This window comes from Phoca vitulina, unplaced genomic scaffold, assembly GCF_004348235.1.
Source record: "Phoca vitulina isolate PV1807 unplaced genomic scaffold, GSC_HSeal_1.0 scaffold7, whole genome shotgun sequence".
Lineage (NCBI taxonomy): Eukaryota > Metazoa > Chordata > Mammalia > Carnivora > Phocidae > Phoca > Phoca vitulina.
Genome location: NW_022589710.1, coordinates 1,112,736 through 1,128,958, shown reverse-complemented (window position 1 = coordinate 1,128,958; position 16,223 = coordinate 1,112,736). Strand labels below are relative to the sequence as shown.

Here is a 16,223-nt window from a genome sequence, read left to right as displayed (position 1 = left end):
GTATGAGACTTAGCAACCAAAAAAGGAAGTGTTTAGAGGAAGGGGTGGTCAACAGTGCCAAATGATGTTGAGAAATGACAAGACAGGGTGGTCTTGTAGAGGACCGCAACCAGGGCTGTTTACAGGGTCCAACCCAGTCCTCCATGCACATACCCTGAACTGTAGTTGCCAGTATACATGGCTGTCTCCCAAGTAAGCTACTTCAAGGTGGTCTTCTCCATCCTGTCATCCCCCAAAGCCTAGCACAAGGCCAGGCACATAACAGACGCTTAATAAATTTTACTGAGGAATCAGTGGATGGGTGGAAAGATGGCTGGATAGCTGGATGAATGAATGATGAGGAAGAACTGGAAGCAAAGAAGGACTTTCTGGCAACTGCCTGGGTAGCTACTATCCTTCAGCTTTCTTTCCTTTTTACCGCAATGGCCCGCAGACCCAGGGAACAGAGACAGAGCCCCTGGGCCCTGGCCCCCCTTCCTCCCTCTGACGAAGAGTCTGGACCGAAGGTTCTGCTGACGTGGGAAGGGGGAGGAGAGTCTGGAGGAAGGGGAGGGGAAAGCAGCACAGAGATCGCAGAGACGAAGGAGGCGCCCGCGGCTGCAGAGCTGCAGAGCGGGGTCTCTCCGGCCTCTGTGTCCGGGCATCGGGCCCCCCACCGGGCCAGAGGACAGCGCATCCTTTCGGTGCAGGCCGGCAGGGCCCCTGCGGTCGGCAAGCTGGCTCCCCGGGTGGCCACCGGGACCCCCGAGCCCAATGGCGGGGGCGGCAGCAAAATCGACAGCACTGTAGAGATCACCCCCAGCCCCAACGGAGTAAGTGCCTGCGCCCTGGGGGCTACGCCATCATCCCCCCCCTCGCCCCCCGCAGCCGCCAAGCGCCTGGCATCTTCCTCCCGCGCACCCCCCGCCCCTGACCACCTTCCTCGCGCCCGCCCTCTTCCCTTGCTCTGCGGCTTTCTCTGCTTCTCCGCTTCACCCCTCTCCCCCCCCACCCCCCCAGCAGGTCGGGACCCTCGGAGATGCGGTGCCCACGGAGCAGCTGCAGGGTGAGCGGGAGCGCGAGCGCGAGCGGGAGGGGGAGGGCGACGCGGGCGGCGACGGAATGGGCAGCAGCCTGTCGCTGGCCGTGCCCCCCGGCCCCCTCAGCTTTGAAGCGCTGCTCGCCCAGGTGGGGGCGCTGGGCGGCGGCCAGCAGCTGCAGCTCGGCCTCTGCTGCCTGCCTGTGCTCTTCGTGGCGCTGGGCATGGCCTCAGACCCCATCTTCACCCTGGCGCCCCCACTGCATTGCCACTACGGGGGCTTTGCCCCCAACGCGTCTGGCTGGGAGCAGCCCCCCAACGCCAGCGGCGTCAGCGTCGCCAGCGCGGCCCTAGCAGCCAGCGCCGCCAGCCGCGTCGCCACCAGTACGGACCCGTCGTGCAGCGGCTTCGCCCCGCCGGACTTCAACCATTGTCTCAAGGACTGGGACTATAATGGGTTGCCGGTACTCACCACCAACGCCATCGGCCAGGTGAGGCGGCCTGCTGGGCCGCGGGTCTGGGGGCGGGCCCAGAGCGGGGAGCACGAGGCCTCACGCGGCTATATCCCTCTCACATTCCCAGTGGGATCTAGTGTGTGACCTGGGCTGGCAGGTGATCCTGGAGCAGATCCTCTTCATCCTGGGCTTTGCCTCTGGCTACCTGTTCCTGGGCTACCCGGCAGACAGGTGAGGGCTGCAGTGGGGACAGGGCAAGTAGAGAGGAGGGGATGCTAGGGTGGTTAGCACAGACAGGTGGCCTTTGCACGAGGTGGAAGAGGATTCACTGGACTCTGCAGTCTTCTGGACTTCTGTTCAATGATATGCAGCCCCAGCCCTGTCTCAACTTCACTCCCCATCAAGAAATACTCCTTCCATACCTCTTCTGCACAAGGGAATAATATACCACCCATTCCCCCATCCCCATATCCATGGATCAAGGGTTCATCTTCAAAGACAATAGCCCCATCCCAACTGACCAAAAACCCTGCCTCCACAGATCAAAAGTCCTAGCTCCTCCTCTATTGTCCCTGTCACCACTAACCACCTCCCTCTCTATCTTCATAGATGAATAGACTCATCTCCAGTAATAGCCCCATCTACATGACAGGTTTCATCTCAATGGCCTTATTCCTACAGATCATTATGTTAATTCCTAAATATCAACAGCCACATTCTCACTGACCTGTGTAGTTCAACTCTACAAATGACTCCACCCTTATGGGTCAGTAGTCCAGCCCCCATGGATCAATAACCACAATAGCAAACCCCCCCCCCAAGATTAATAGTCCCATCCTCATGGATCTTCAGTGCTCTTAGATCCTCTCAGATCAAAAGCCCAATTTGCATGAATCAATGGCCTCATCTCAAAGATCAACAGCTTATTCCCACCAACCAATAGCTCTTCCCAGGGATCAAAACTCCCAATTCCTCTGATTCTTGACACCATCCACTGACCAGGTGTTCCATCTCCACTGACCATCTTCATGGATTATTAGACTCATCTCCACCCATCTACAGTCCCATCCAAATGGATTCATAGCTCAACTCCCATGGATCAAACGCAATCCAACATTCAATAATCCCTAAAATCAATACCTATCTTCACTGCCCAATAGCCACACACCCATTAGGCAAATGTTCCTAAACCCACAGGTCAACAACCCATTCTCATGCATTAGTGGTCTCATTCCCACAGACCAGTAGCATCGTTCTTATGGAATAATACCCTCATTCCTAAATACCAATAATTCAGTCTCCTAAATTCAGTAGCCTTGGCCTCATTAACCAATAAGTTCATCTCCATGGGAAAATGAAGCTTCACTCTCAGGGATCAGTCCCCCTTCCCAATGATCACTGACCCCTATCTTCATCCCCATAGTTCAGTGGTTTTGTTTTTGTTTTTTTTTGTTTTTTTAAGATTTTTATTTATTTGACAGAGAGAGACACAGTAAGAGAGGGAACACAAGCAGGGGGAATGGGAGAGGGAGAAGCAGGCTTCCCGCTGAGCAGGGAGCCTGATGTGGGGCTCGAACCCCAGTACCCTGGGATCATGACTTGAGGTGAAGGCAAACACTTAACAACTGAGCCACCCAGGCACCCCAGATCAGTGGTCTTATCCCCAAAGATCAATAGTCCAGCCTCCAAGGATCAGTAGCCCTGTCCTCATTGACATAGTCAGTGACCATCATTACTGACCAATAGTCTCAGCTTCCCTAATCTGTGAACCCCTGCTTACTGATTATCCCCACGAATCATACCCCCATAGATTCATTCCCCATTGACCAACAGCCCCATCCACCCAAGGACTAATGTCCCCATCTCATGAATCAATGGCCTCATCCCCAAAGATATTTGTCCAGTCTTCAAAGATTAATGATCATGCCCATTGATCAAAAGTTTACCCCATGGATTAATAAATAGTTATAGTCCCATGGATCATTGGATCTTCTGGCAAGTGACCCCATCCCCACTGACCATCTTTATGGATTAATTGACCCATGAACCAACTCATGGAACAATGGCCTCATCCCCCTAAATCAATGATTCAGTTCTCTAAGATCAATAGCTACATCTTCACAAATATTATCCTCGTGCATAAGTAGCCAATGACCTCGCCTACACAGATCTATAGTTCCAACCCCATATATCAATGACTTCATCTCCTTTGACCAGTCTGAGCAAGGCAAGCTCTATCCCCATTGGCCAATAGCTCTATCCCCAAGGATCAATTGTTCCATGTCCCTTAAGCAGTTATCTAATCTCCTTTAATGGTAGGTTTCACTTCCATGCTCTCATCTCTGACCAACAGGCCCATCCACAAGTCAATCCCCTGCAGATCCATAGCTACGCCCCAGTGCCCAGAACCCAGACATTGCTTATCCATGGTCCCCATCCCTTCCCATCTTCTCTAGCCTGTCCAACTTTTTATCCCAGGGCCTCATCCTCACACCTCCAGCTTTGAAGCCGGCAGCCTGGCCCCACCCAGCAACTCCTCTTCCAGGGAGTCTGGGTGACCAGAGGCCCTCCTCCCTTTCCAGGTTCGGCCGTCGAGGGATTGTGCTGCTGACCTTGGGGCTGGTGGGCCCCTGTGGAGTGGGAGGGGCTGCTGCAGGCTCCTCCACAGGTGTCATGGCCCTCCGATTCCTCCTAGGCTTTCTACTTGCTGGAGTTGACCTTGGTGTCTACCTGATGCGTGAGTGGCAGCTTCCCAGATGTCCTTCCCTTGAGGCTCCTGCCTGCCTGTCTGCATCCCCAGGCTGTTCCAACTGCCCCTTAGGGTCCCCTCAGTCCCTTCATAGCCCCAAATTTCAGCTGTCCAGGATCTCAACTGTCTTTTTGCCCTAGCCTTTGAAGGATCCAGGGTCTTTGCTTCTCTCCACACCCCTCCTCCTTCGCAACCCCCCCACACACACACACAAATCTTTAAGGCCTTCCTTGCCCTTGACTTACTGCTGTCAGAGAATGGTGCCTTATTTAAAAATGAAATCCTGATAGCTGTATGCCCTTGGATAAGGGTTGATATGAAGGTCAAATAAGAGGTCTGATGTGAAAGGGCCTGTAAAATAGGAATGAACACTCACCAGGGACTCTGGCCCTTGAGCCCTCCCAGGTTTGAGTAGGAGAGGAGAGAGGACTGAACAGTCTCTCCACTCTTTGCCACTCAGAGGTTAGTCTGTGGGAGGTGATGGCTGCGGCCTCCACTCGGGGTCTGACCTCGTTCTCTGTCCTCCCTCCCTCTCTCCTCTCTCCCATTCCTCCTTCCTCCCTGGCGTCTCCTCCTGTATCTCTAGGCCTGGAGCTGTGCGACCCAACCCAGAGGCTTCGGGTGGCCCTGGCAGGGGAGTTGGTGGGGGTGGGGGGGGCACTTCCTGTTCCTGGGCCTGGCCCTTGTCTCTAAGGACTGGCGATTTCTGCAGCGAATGATCACCGCTCCCTGCATCCTCTTCCTGTTTTATGGGTTAGTATCATCCTCCACCTGTTGTCTGGCCATCCCCATCTCTATCTCTAGCCTGGCTCTAGCCTGGAGACCCTTCCTCTTCTCCACTACCCCTTGTCCAGACCTGCCCCAGCCCCGGCCCCTCAGAGGTGGGAGTTTCCCACCCCTGGATCAGGAGATGGGAGACCTCAGAGTGCACCCCCACCCCCACCCCATCCCTAGCTGGCCTGGTCTGTTTCTGGAGTCTGCAAGGTGGCTAATAGTGAAGCGACAGATTGAGGAGGCCCAATCCGTGCTGAGGATCCTGGCTGAGCGGAACCGGCCCCATGGGCAGATGCTGGGAGAAGAGGCACAGGAGGCCCTGCAGGGTAAGAGACAGGGGTCCCTATAGGTGATACCTCACATGCACACGATAGTACCCTCTCCATGGTTATAGCTGTGCCACCTCCCAGGGTCCCCACCACCCACGTGGGAGGACCCTGGATTCTCAGCTGTTTCTTCTAACAGACAGCTCCTCTCTCTTTCCCAAAGACCTGGAGAACACCTGCCCTCTCCCTGCAACATCCTCCTTTTCCTTCGCTTCCCTCCTCAACTACCGCAACATCTGGAAAAATCTGCTTATCCTGGGCTTCACCAAGTGAGCCTGGGTGTCTGAGCCAAGGGCCAGGCCAGTAGCTGGAATGGGGGCTGGCTGGGTGGGGAAGGCCTGAGGACCCCTGCAGAGGGCAGCCAGGGCAGTGGAAGGCTGTGCATGGGGATTCAGACACTGCTGTTTGCTTTACCCCCCTTCTCACAGCTTTATTGCCCACGCCATTCGCCACTGCTACCAGCCTGTGGGAGGAGGAGGGAGCCCATCGGACTTCTACCTGTGCTCCCTGCTAGCCAGCGGCACAGCAGCCCTGGCCTGTGTCTTCCTGGGGGTCACCGTGGACCGATTTGGCCGCCGGGGCATCCTGCTACTCTCGATGACCCTCACAGGCATTGCGTCCTTGGTCCTGCTGGGCCTGTGGGATTGTGAGCATCCTCCCTTCCCCACAGTGTGGGCTGAGCAAAGGAACCCCAGCAGAGGTGCCTCAGACAGGCTCAGCCACTGCTTCTGGCACAGGTCCCCCCAAGACCAGACCAGACCCTGCCCAGACCTTCCACAGTCCTCCCTGTGGCCACACAACCCTGTCTGTTCTCCCAATCAATTAGTGGATGCCCAGAGCCCACCCGGCTAGAGCCATGGGATCAGAGAGCCAAGGGGATGATGCCAGGGCCTAGGCCAAGCATGATCTCACCTCCATTCACATCCTCCCTCTTGGTACTCCAGATCTGAACGAGGCTGCCATCACCACCTTCTCTGTCCTTGGCCTCTTCTCCTCCCAAGCTGCTGGCATCCTCAGCACCCTCCTTGCTGCTGAAGTCATCCCTACCACTGTCCGGTGAGAGCAGTGCTGCTCCAGCTGAGGAAGGGCCTGAGGGAGGGAGGGAAGGCTGCTGGAGAAAGGTTGGGGTGAGGCCCACAGCTAGAGGCTGAGCGCCTCCTCCGTCTCTACCAGGGGCCGAGGCCTGGGCCTGATCATGGCACTGGGGGCTCTTGGAGGGCTGAGTGGCCCAGCTCAGCGCCTCCACATGGGCCATGGAGCTTTCCTGCAGCATGTGGTACTGGCGGCCTGTGCCCTCCTCTGCATCCTCAGCATCATGCTTCTGCCGGAGACCAAGCGCAAGCTCCTGCCCGAGGTGCTCCGGGATGGGGAGCTGTGCCGCCGGCCCTCCCTGCTGCGGCAGCCACCCCCTAACCGCTGTGACCATGTCCCACTGCTCGCCACCCCCAACCCTGCCCTCTGAGTGGCCTCTGAGCACCCTGGCAGGAGGCTGGCTCGTACTGAAAGGTGGCGTAAGGCCCTGGCAAGCAGGTTGGGAGGACTGAGTGAGGAAGGCAGGGCTGCCCAGAAGGCTCAGAGGCACCTCACGCCAGCCATCAAGGAGGGCTCAGAGGGCTGTCCCCACCCCCATCTCCTCCCTGCTTTGTGTTCACTTCCTTGGCAAGAGTCAGGGGACAGGGAGTGAGCTCCACAGTGTAACCACTAGGTCTGGGCTCCATCCTGTGCCCAAAGACATCCTCCCAGACCTCATTCTTTCTTGCTCTATCATTCTGTTTCAATAAAGACATTTTGAATAAATGAGCATACCATAGCCTGGACTTCCCTCCCTTCTGTTGTCCTGTCTCTTGGGGGAAGGTTTCTTTGAGTGGAACCAAAATCAGTTCCCTCCCCACCTTCCTGTGCCTTGCCTCTCTGTTAACTTACACACAACCACCACCCTTTATGGATGGCTTGCTATGCTGCTAAGACTGGGCTAGGCACTTCACAAACTCCACTCAACCATTTAGTCCTTCCAACACCCCCAAGGTCAGTGTTTGGATCAACTAGTTTTTTTATTGTTGCAAGCAATAAAAACTGACCATAATGAACTTAAACAAAAAGGGGAATTTATTGGAGGGATGTGGTGGGGAGCTCACAGAACAGACGGAGAAGCAGAACTAGTCATAAAAGGTCAGGAACCAGAGAGGCCCCCTCTCCAGGGAGTAGGAACCAGGGCCTCACCTGGATGAATGACCTCCCATGGGATTCCATCTTTGGATCATCCCACTGATGATTCATTTCCAGACAGCAAATGACTGGCTAGCTTGAGTAACATGCCTGCATCCCTACCCATATTACTGATAACTGGGAAGATGGAAAGCCACAACTGAGTGCTGTTAGCAGAAGTAGGATTGGATGTTGTGCAGGTAAAAACAATGGATGCCCACTATAGTATTCTTCTTTTACAGGTAAGAAAACGGATACTCAGAGAGACTCAGTAACTTGGTCAAGGTTACAAAGCTAATGAGTGACAGAGCTAGGACACAGTTAGATCCTGGAGCTAGAGCTCTTCATTGATGCACACTGTGGCCACCTTCCCAACTCCTTCCAATCTTTAGGCACTACCCGTAGAAGCGAGGAGTGAGTTTCGGAGCACCCCAGGAGTTGGCCATAGGAGACTATTACTTTTCCCTCAGTGCCAGGGCCTGGCTGGCTCTCAGACTAGCCCTGGCCTGGCTTTACCACCTTGGGTGGATCTCTTTACCTCCAACTCCCTTCAAGGGTTGCTCTGAAACAAGATCATGTATTACAAATGCCTCTTAAATTACCCCACTAAGTGGTCAGCTCCTTGAGGGCAGGAACTTTAACTTTAAAACACCAAAGCCTGACACAATAGATGTTCAGAAAGTTATTAATGTGTTCATTCTTTCAGCAAATGTTTCCTGTGACAGGTACCATCCTGGATATTTAGGGCTTAGGCCATCCTTCAAGGACCTTACAAATCCATCTAATACTAGGAATATTAATGAGGAGGAAGAGAGGCCAGTGGTTTGGAGCACCAAACAGCTGCATCCTGAAGCAGGTGAGACTTCACTCAGAGAGGCAGGAAGTCCTCAGGCAAGGGCTTAGGAGAAAAGTACAGTGCTTTCAACCCAAAGGCTATAGGGAGAGCAAAGGCCTGAAGGTAGGAAAGGGTGAGGTGGTCCTGGAGAGAAGGATTCTTAGGGAAACTGGTCTTGAGGCCAGCCTCTTTCAGAGAAGGGAGGCCCGTTCTCCATAGGTTCCTGTAGCACCAGTGTCCTCTCTCCTTCCCCTCTGCCGATCCATGTCTGAGGGCCAAAGCTCTATGCGCTAAGCCATGCTGCAGGACTCTCAATACTAACCATGGTCCTGGAGAACTCGTAAGAACCTTTCTCATTTAATCTTCACAGCCCTCTGAAGTGGGTATTATTTTTATCCTATTTAACTACTGAGACATGGAAATGAGAAGGATCTGCCATTAAATGGCCGAGCCAGGACTCAAACCCGGGCCTTCTGGCTGCACTTTCAACTCTACCAGTTCCTTCAGTTATGTACTCTGTATCATACATTCTGTAAAACAATGTCTGTGAACAACGTAACTGATTCCAGTGTTCACTGTTTAGCTTGGGATAGACAATGATAAAACAAGAGATCATATTCACTACTGTCTCCAGAGATTTGGTGAAAACCAACACAATGGTAGATAAAGAAAGCTCTTGTAAGATTTTTGGAAGATCCCCTGTAAAGCCAAGGAGTTATTTATATGCTAATGACACCATCCAATACATACTGTGAGGAATGGTGTCAAAGGGGCATTCCAGTAAATCCATTCTTTGCACCCCACTGGAAGAAGATTCAGGGGAAAAAAGTAAAAACTCTCAGAAAGTTAGAGCAGCTCCTGTAGGAGGGTAGGTGAAAGAGAACAAGATTCTCTGACTTCAACAAAGAGGTGAAGGCAAAGAAAATGAAAGCATTCGAGAAGCATCAGTGAAACACAGGAAGATACAGTCCCTTATCCCTAAGCAATTCATAGTCTAGGTCAAAAGGGTCAGCGTGTATAGCTAAAACAACTGGCATCTTGTTCTAAAATTCACCAACCACATATGTCACTGGACCCTCATCAATAACCCCATGAGAAACAGTTCTCATTTTTTAGGTTTTTACAAATGGGGAGACGGAGGTTTGGAAAGGTAACTTATTCAAGGTTATGTGACTGTTAAGTAATCAAAGTAGCCAGATCCAGAGAACTGAGAGTCTGCAGTCTTCTTACTGCATGCCAGATAGAAAATAGTTCTAAGCACCATGAAAGTATTACTTATCCTGTAATCAGTTTAGAAGATACCGCAGGAACTGGAGATAGCTTTCCAGGCAAGTAAGGAAATGACTACTTTCATGAACATGAAACAGATTTTAGAAATATTTTAGTTGGATTCACAACTATGAGCCATAGTGGATTATTGAGGGGGAATATATTCTATATTAAAAGAATATACTGGGTACATTTCTAACCTTAAGTTACATGAAATGACACGAAGGCCACTCTGATTCCTCTTATCCGGTCAACCTTGCCTGGCCACCCCGGAACCAATTTCTGCTGATGATCCACAACTGTCTGGTGCTGCCTCAGCGCTGGGGGAAGGGCCATGGTCTTTCCCTGCGAGAGTTCCAAACACTGTGAGACTAATACTTACAATCCTATATGGAAAATGCAGAGAAATGTAAAAAGTGTTGCAGCGGCTCTGCGGAAGGAAGGATCTATTCTTTTGGAGACAGTCAAGGAAAGCTTGTCAGATATTTGGACTGGAACGGTTCAAAGCCCAGAGGTATGACAGAATATGAATGGTGTGCAGAGAGAACAGGAAGTGTTTGAACAACCATGGAATAGAGGGAGACTGAAAAAACCCACAGCTAATCCTATTTATCATGACCAACTGAGAGCTTTTCCCCAAAGACCAGGAATAAGACAAAGATGTCTGCTCTCACTGCTTCTGTTCAACATTGTACTGGAGGTTCTAGCCAGGAAAATGGGGCAAGAAAATGAAAAAAAAAAAGACACCTGGAATATAAGGACTATGTAAAACTATATTTGCAGATGGCATGATCTTGTATATATAGAATCCTAAGGACTAGACACACACAAAAAAACTTAGAACTAAACAAACAAGTTCAATAAAGTTACTAAACTTAAAATTAAACTTGTAGGATACAAGATCAATGTACAAAATCAACGGTACCTCTACCCAAAGCAATGAACAACCTGAAAGCAAAATTAAGAAAACTCCATTTAATATAGCAAAAAAACAACACTTAGGAATAAACGTACTAAAAGAAGCATTAAGGGGCGCCTGGGTGGCTCAGTCATTAAGCATCTGCCTTCGGCTCAGGTCATGATCCCGGGGTCCTGGGATCGAGTCCCGCTTCGGGCTCCCTGCTCCGTGGGAAGCCTGCTTCTCCCTCCCCCACTCCCCCTGCTTGTGTTCCCTCTCTCGCTGTGTCTCTCTCTGTCAAATAAATAAGTAAATAAAATCTTTAAAAAAAAAAAAAAGCAGCAGCATTAAGACACGCACTGAAAACTACAAAACATTGTTGAAAGTAATTAAAGAAGACTTAAATAGACATACCACTTCCACAGTTTGGGAGACTTAATATTGTTACAATGGCAATCCTCCCCAAATTGTTCTACAAATTCAATGTAATCCCTATTAAAATCCTGGCTTTCTTTTTTGCAGAAACTGGCAAGGCGGATTCTGAAACTCATATAAAATGTACAAGACCCGGAAGAGCTAAGCAATCTTGAAAAAGAGCAAACTTGGAGGCTTCATACCTCCCACTTCCAAAACTTATCACAAAGGTACAGTGATGAACGCAGTGTAGTACTGGCATAGGACAGCTATACAGATCAATGCAGTAGAATTGAGACTCCAGAAATAAACCTATACATTCATGGTTAATTAATTCATTTTCAACAAGGGTGCCAACACCATTTAATGAGGAAAAGAACAGTTTTTTAAACAAATGGTGCTTAGAAAAATGCATATCTGCATACAGAAGAATGAAGTAGCCCTCTCCTTCACACCACACACAACAGTTCATTCAAAATGTATCAAAGACCTAAATATAAGGGCTAAATTATAAAACTTTTAGGAGAAAACAGGGGCACCTGGATGGCTTAGTTGGCTAAGCGGCTGCCTTTGGCTCAGGTCATGATCTCAGGGTCTGGAGATCGAGCCCCACGTCAGGCTCCCTGCTCAGTGGAGAGTCTGCTTCTCCCTCTCCCTCTGCTGTTCTCCCTGCTTGTGCTCGCTCACGCTCTCACTCAAATAAATGAAATCTTAAAAAAAAAAAAAAACTTTTAGGAGAAAACATAGGCACAAATCTTCATGACTTTTGTGCTTCGAAGGATACTATCAAGAAAAGTGAAAAAGCAACCTACAAAGTGGGAGAAAATACTTGCAAATTATATATATAAGCATCTAGTATTCAGCATATAGAAAGAACTCTTACAACTCATCAATAAAAAGACAAATAAGCCAATTAAAAAGTGGGCAAAGAATCCAAACAGACGTTTCTTCAAAGAAGATATACAGATGGCTAGTAAGCCTGAGAAAAGATGCTCAACATCATTAATCATTAGGGAAATGCAAATAAAAAACAGGAGATACCACTTCATACCCACTAGGATGGCTGTAATCAAAAAGATGGACAGTAATGAGTTTGATGAGGATGTGGAGAAACTGGAACCCTCATTCACACTGCTGGTAGAAACATCAAATGATGCAGCTGCTTTCAAATACAGCCCAGCAGTTCCTCAAAAGCTTAAACATGGTTTATTACCTGATAACCTAGCAATTACACTCCTAGGTATATACCTAAGAAAAATGAAAAAGTATGTTTACAGAAAATCATGTAGCTTGTAGCAGCACTATCCCTAATAATAAAGGAAAGAAAAAAGAAAAAAAAAGGAATAAATGTCCATCAACTCATGGATAATCAAAATGTGGTCAGTCAAAACAAGATACTACCCAGCTATGAAAAGAAATGAAGTACTGATACATGCTACAACATGGAATCTTCAAAACATGATGCTAATTGAAGGAAGCCAGACACAAAAGGCCACATATTGTATGACCCCATTTATATGAAATATCCAGAATAGGCATAGTCAGAGAAACAGAAATTAATAGTTGCTAGGGGGAGGGAAAATTAGGAGTGCTTGCTAATGGATATAGGGTTCTATGGGGGTTATGAAAATGCTCTAAAATTAGGTAATGGTGACAATGTGTATATATATATATATATATATATATTAACCATCACCATATAAATGTTACACTAAATACCACTGAACTGTACACTTAAAAAGTAAATTTTTATGGTACGTGAACTATATCTAACAGAACCTATACAGCTTTCAGTGGGATGCAAGTTAGAATTATGGCAAACTGACACTTTGCTTCAGCAAATTAAAATTAAAGTTCTCCTACTAAATGATTCGTCTTTAACAAATGCTAGCACCCGGAATAGTGCCCAGCACTTGGTAAATAGTAAATGTCTGTTGAATCAGTGATTACCACAAGCACAAATAAAGGGAAAGAAGCATGAAAAATTAGCATTAGCAGAGTTCAAAGATGTTTTAAAATTAGATCATGATTTAAGAAAGGCTACTCATTTCAACCATATAGAAGAACAACCATTTTTTTGGAAAAAAAAAAAAAAGGTTTGAAAAAAAACAGCAACCATTTTTCTCTATTGCTGATGTGAGGTTGGGCAAATCCTATCTGAAAAAGTTCTGGGTTGTCTTCGTTCGTTTTCTCAGTCATAGTCCCTCTAAAGATCTCTGACTCACTCTCACTCCAGAGAAATCTTGTAGACAGGCTCCCCCAAATCTCTTAAACACTTCCCTCCCCCATAATTCCAGTGAGACTAAATTCATTCCAATCTCTTGGTTAAGAGGTGGCTCATCAGGAGTGATTGACCAAAAAATAAGCAATCCTTCCCAAGGAAAGCAACTTTCCTTCCATGCCACTCCCCCTAAAATCACTAAGATACAGGAAAAATTAGAAGACCAGGTAAGGAGGGAAATCTGATTCTTGTGACTATAGGAACCAGCAGGTCCAGGATAAAGGGAACTCAAAGGGGAATTAACACCTTCTGAGCACCTACTAAGTTGGCACAATCCATGCCCTCAAGGAGCTTGCAGTCTAGTGGGGAAACAGAGATGTAGTTATTTTAATTATAAAACCACGAAGTGCTAAACAGAGATAGGAACAATTTGCCCTAAGAGCATAAGTGATTCATTCATGACTAGGGAATGAAGGATTCTGGCTTTGGTGCTTGGCTTTATACCTTGGCTTACACCTTATGATTCTGACAGAATAGATGGAATGAGTACAGCACGATCAATACGGGAAAATAAAATTCAACTAGAACGCACAGGGCATCAGATGTAGAGCAAGATGTGGCAGGGAAACTTAAACAGGATCAAACTGGGAAAGGGCTTAGTTCCACACCTAAGTACATTTGTAATTATTGGTGGTAGAACAGGGGCCTTTCTGGCAACATCAACAGTTTGGAGCCACACATCTACCAGGAGCCCACTTAAAGACAGGGAGTTGCTCAAGCAGTTAAAACAGAATGGAGAGAATGTGCAGGATGTTGAGAATTGACTGGACATACAAAATTAAAAACGAAGTGTCAAAAAAATGACATTCACCCTGTCCAAGATCCAGCAATTTATAGGGATTTTTTAGATAGCCATTTAGTGCCCCCTGGTGGATAGAAGAAACCTTCCCAGCTTCAAGGCATTCACACTTCCCAGCATTAAGATGTTCCACCTTGTTCTAGCCAAGTTGATATTGAAACTATCCAGACTCCTACTAATCAGCCTCTACAGAAATCTCCACATTCAGATTACAAGGCACTATTCTAGTTGAATCTAGTTAGAGAACAGACAGATCCCGGAATGCTTAACAAATGACGCAACAGGAGGCAGAATACCCGAGCAAATGCTAAAGTGGTCCAACACTGACCTGAGAATTGAGAATACAAAGCCATTTGAGAAGTGGGGTAAGGCTTCATGGATATATAGGTCCCTCATTTCTTTAACCTAAGATTACTGAAGAGAGCACCTAGGTCAGAGGCAACCATAAAATATCCTGTGAACAGAAATGAGTGGTACAATAAAATATATAAAGGTTTCGATATTTAGAAATCCTGTAAGTGGGTGCCTGGGTGGCTCAGATGGTTAGGCCTCTGCCATCGGCTCGGGTCATGATCCCAGGGTCCTGGGATCGAGTCCTGCATTGGGCTCCCTACTCAGAGAGAAGCCTGCTTCTCCCTCTGCCTCTCTCTCTCATGAATAAATGAACTCAAAAAAAAAAAAAAAAAAAAAAAAAAACCAAGCCACTCTCTAAAAAAAAAAAAATCCTGTTAATGAAGACTGGAGCAGGGCCAGGGGGCTATATAGCACCCAAGAATTTTAAGACCAACCTCACATTAAGAATATAAAATGGAGTAATCAGTTATTAATGTGATCAAGTACTAAACTCAAGATACTAAATCAGTGAAAACCAGTTAAGTCCTAATTAACAGTAGGATTCAAAATGAGTTAGCTGAGCATATTAAGTGGTGACCACGTGGCTACAGAAGATAGCATAAGCTTAGCAAACTGCTGCCTTTTCCCCTCATTTTTGAGCTTACCTTGAGGTAAAGACAAGAAAAGCTACCCAGACCCCAAGCTAAGACTCCAGTGCTGCTGGTGGAGGTAATTCATCTGCATGTGAAGTTTAATCAGGAGTGCACACTGACGTGCTACTAGATCACTCTCATCTGGCCATTCTTTCACATCCCAGACTCATTCGGTGTACCTCTCGAATGCCAATCAGGCAGCATGCTACCCAGAAAACTCATCAGTTTCAACTAAATACACAATGTTCCTCTTGTAATTTTAACTCCTACTCCTTAATTGGTAAGTGAGAACTTCCCCTCCACAACACCAGCACTTCCACAAAGGAGAATTAACAGCCATCTGGGATCTAAGAGAAAATAGGAAAATAGATAAATAATCCTTACACCCAAAAGGCCAAACAAATTTTTATTTTCAAAAACAACTTTATTCATGACACATATTAAAAAAAAAACTCCCACCCCCTGGAAATGAGCTAAAAAAATAAACAAAATCCACCTCCCACCTCCCTGTTCCCACTTCCTCCCATTCCCTCCAAATAAAAGGGAAAAAAAGGCAAAGGAAAACAAAACAAAACAAAAAACTGAAAAACAAAAAACGCCCCCAAACCCCCCAAAACAAGGTAGTGCATTTCCCCAGGGGGTAGGGGAATTTACACTGGAGCCGCTGGGAGCGGAACGGAGATCTTCCGGCTACAGAAACCTGCAAAGAAAGACACTCAAAACAGAAAAAGAAACACAAAAGGAAACAAAAGAGATCACCAGGCAATCTGGAGGGGCAGGGAGCCGGAAAAGAGGGGTGGGGTGGGTGGCAGATCTGGCAGGACAGGAGCAGGTGGAGGGGACTGTGAAAGTTAGGGAGAAGATGGAGGGAAGGTAACAAGCAGAACAGTTTGGTGTCCTTCCAGAGCCCTGGGTAAAAAAACCCCTCCTACCACCCATGCCCACCTACCCTTGAGCAGCCCCCAAGGGGGTGAAGTGGGACAGGGAAACAAGGGGAGCAGCTTGCGCAGTTGAGACGTGTCCATGGCGAATCCCCAGAGTGAATGAGCAGCCCCCTGCCCCACTCCCTGGGCCTTCCCCTACTCCCCAAAGCAGGTCCCTCCTCAGCAGTTAGTTATGGGATTCTCCCCCCTTCCACAGTATATCTTTTTTTTTAAAAATATTTTTTTTTCCATCAAGGTCATCTTCTGTTTTTCTTTTTTTTTTTTTAATTC

The 16,223-nt window shown here is 48.0% G+C and overlaps 1 protein-coding gene across 1 annotated transcript; it reads left to right on the top strand.

The window, feature by feature from the left end:
- Positions 1-518: 518 nt before the first annotated feature.
- SLC22A17 (solute carrier family 22 member 17) lies at positions 519-7,127 on the top strand. The gene is given in 11 exon segments (XM_032404765.1): positions 519-812; positions 1,003-1,509; positions 1,601-1,704; positions 4,056-4,210; positions 4,809-4,873; positions 4,875-4,975; positions 5,177-5,322; positions 5,486-5,591; positions 5,751-5,968; positions 6,267-6,378; positions 6,496-7,127. Coding segments are annotated over 10 exon segments (1,704 nt in total). The 5' UTR covers positions 519-812; positions 1,003-1,101; the 3' UTR covers positions 6,785-7,127.
- The last annotated feature ends 9,096 nt before the right edge of the window (positions 7,128-16,223 follow it).